This window comes from Carlito syrichta, unplaced genomic scaffold (assembly GCF_000164805.1).
Source record: "Carlito syrichta isolate Samal-C Ts95f unplaced genomic scaffold, Tarsius_syrichta-2.0.1 Scaffold307203, whole genome shotgun sequence".
NCBI lineage: Eukaryota > Metazoa > Chordata > Mammalia > Primates > Tarsiidae > Carlito > Carlito syrichta.
Genome location: NW_007251299.1, coordinates 845,928 through 848,920, shown reverse-complemented (window position 1 = coordinate 848,920; position 2,993 = coordinate 845,928). Strand labels below are relative to the sequence as shown.

Genomic DNA, 2,993 nt, shown 5'->3' with positions numbered 1-2,993 from the left:
CCCGTGCCTTTGGGAGGCTGAGGTGAGTGGATTGCCTGAGCCCGTGGGTTCGAGACCCGCCTGGGCAGGCGAGATCTCATCTCTACAGTAAAATCAAAAAATTAGCCGGGCGTGGTGGCACGTACCTGTAGTTCTGGCTACTCGGAAGGCTGAGGCGGAAGGATCGCCGGAGCCCAGCAGGTCAAGGCTGTGGTGGCCGGGAGCGGCCACTGCACTCCAGTGTGGGCGACAGAGTGAGACTCCAACTCAAAAAACAAAACAAAAAAACCAAAAAAAAAACTTGTGTAGTATTTGAGGAGAACTTAATCGAATCAGGTGTACAAAGATATGTTTATGTTTTTGCATATGCACAAAAGGAGAGAATCTTGGGTACCAGTTTGCATCTTCTTTACACTTGAGCAAAATGGGAGAATAATCTAGCCATTCCCATAGGCCACCTTTGGGTGTCGTGAGTGGAGCTTAGGCAGGCTGGTGATTCGGAGAGCCTTGGATGAGTGACAGAAGTCTGAGAGCACATCCTGTAGGATGGAGAACTGACGTTTCTTTCTATGTGTTGACCTTCTGGTGCTGTGTGCAAGGGGCTGCGTGTGTCTGGTCCCTATGTCTGTGCTCAGAGACAGGCATGAGCTGCTCTCTGTCTAAGCATGCCAGCACAGAAAAGGCCATTCTTCTCTACAGTACTCCTTGTATGCCACTAAGGTTCTTCTAATTAAAAAAAAGTATTAGCCAGGTGTGGGGGCTCACGCCTATAATCTCAGTACTTTGGGAGGCGGAGGCCAGAGGATTGCCTGAGCCCAGGGGTTTGAGACTTGCCTGGGTAATTTGACAAGACCTTGTCTCTACAATAGAATTAAAAAAAAACTTAGCCAGGTGTTGTGGCACACACCTGTGGTTCCAGCTTCTTGGAAGGCAGAGGTGGAAGCATCACCTGAGCCCAGCAGTTTGAGGCTGCGGTGGCCATGAGCATGCCACTGCACTCCAGCCTGGGCAATGGAGTGAGACTCCAACTAAAAAGAAAATAAATAAAAAATATATAATATAAAAATATATAAAGAATTTAAATATAAATATAAAAAAATAAATAAAAGCCCTGCTGGGTTCCAGTGATCCTTCCACCTTAGCCTTCCAAGTAGTAGTTGGACCTGCAGGCATGCACCACCATGCCTGGCTAATTTTTTTTTTTTGAATTGGAGTCTCACTCTGTCACCCGGGCTGTAGTACAGTGGCATGCTCACAGGCACTGCAGCCTCGACCTGCTGGGCTCAGACTGTCCTTCTGCCTCAGCCTTCCAAGTAGCTGGAACTACAGGTGTGCACCACCATGCCTGGCTAATTTTTTGATTTGTTGTAGAGACAGGATCTCACCATGTTGCCCAGGCTGGTCTTGAACCCCTGGATTCAGGAAATCCACTTGCCTTGCCTTCCCAAAGTGCTGGGATCACAGACTTCAGCCACTGCACCCAGCCTTAATTTTTGATTTATTGTAGAGACAGGGTCTCAACATGTTGCCCAGGCTGGTCTCAAACCCCGGACTCAGGCAGTCCTCTCACATCGGCCTCCCAAGGTGCCAGGATTATAGGCATGAGCCAACAGGCCTGGCCTGGACAAATTGATAATTTTATTTTATTTTGAGTTGGAGTCTCACTCTGTCACTCAGACTGGAGTGTTGTGGCAGCTCTCGGCCACTGCAGCCTCGACCTGCTGGGCTCTGGCGATCCTTCCGCCTCAGCCTTCCAAGTAGCTGGAATTACAGGTGCGTGCTACCACACCCGGCTAATTTTTGGTTTATTGTAGAGATGAGGTCTCGTCAAGTTGCCCAGGTGGGTCTTGAACCGGTGGGCTCAGGCAATCTACTCACCTCGGCCTCCCAAAGTGCTGGGATTACAGGCTGAGCTACCGAGCCCTGGCCAAAATTGATACATTTTATATCTGTGAGCCGCCTGGTCTGGACAAATTGATTTACATTTTATATCTGTTTACAACTTTTGTCCTCCAACCATCCTTGAGGCGTGGTAGGTTGGGCTGATATGCCTGATAGGGAAATTCAGATCCATCAACTCGTGACTTGCCCAAGGCCTGCTAGAGTGAAAGGACAGACTCCTCCTTCAACTCTTCAGCTAGGCTGCCTCAGATAAGACCTTAGGTATGTACTTGTGTCCACACTTGCTACCAGCCAAGTGACATGCTTTTCCACTTGTAGATTGTTGCTAATGCCAAAGGTGCTGTGACCACTACTGTGACCGGGGCCAGGAATTCTGTGGCCAACACGATCACAGGGGTGATGGGCATGACCAAAGGAGCGGTGACTGGCAGCGTGGAGAAGACAAAGTCTGTGGTCAATGGCAGCATCAACACCGTGCTGGGCAGTCGGATGATACAGCTTGTCAGCAGTGGAGTGGAAAATGCACTCAGCAAATCAGAGTTGTTGGTAGACCAGTACCTCCCACTCACCGAGGAAGAACTAGGTGATTGGAATCTTGTCTTGAAATAATGTCTTTCGTCCTAAATTAGTCTATTTTAAAAAGCTTCGCTGAGATTTTTTTTTTTTTTTTTGAGTCGGTGTCTCACTCTGTTGCCCAGACTGGAGTGCAGTGGCCGCTCCCGGCCACCGCAGCCTCGACCTGCTGGGCTCTGGTGATCCTTCCGCCTCAGCCTTCCGAGTAGCTGGAACTACAGGTGCGCGCTACCATGCCTGGCTGATTTTTTGATTTATTGTAGAGATGAGGTCTCGCCAAGTTGCCCAGGCGGGTCTTAAACCCGCGGGCTCGGGCAATCCACTCACCTCAGCCTCCCAAGACGTGGGATTACAGGCTGAGCCACCGAGCCCGGCTTTGCTGAGATTTTTAAATATAACTCAGGTATTATAAAGCTTCCCTGACTCACTTCTTAGCTATTATGCCCCCGACTTGGAATTTGTTGATTCTCCAAGGATTTGTGAGAAATTTTTTTTTTTTTTTTTTGGAGTTGGAGTTGGAGTCTCACTCTGTCACCCAG

At 49.0% G+C, this 2,993-nt stretch overlaps 1 protein-coding gene across 2 annotated transcripts in view; it reads left to right on the top strand.

Annotated features, from left to right (window-relative positions):
- Window positions 1-2,993, top strand: part of PLIN2 (perilipin 2) — a 32,413-nt gene that overhangs the window by 9,977 nt on the left and 19,443 nt on the right. For both annotated transcript variants that reach the window (XM_008064117.1, XM_021715581.1), the window contains one exon: window positions 2,200-2,464. In XM_008064117.1, the coding sequence (XP_008062308.1) occupies window positions 2,200-2,464 (265 nt within the window). The remainder of the gene's footprint in view (window positions 1-2,199; window positions 2,465-2,993) is intronic.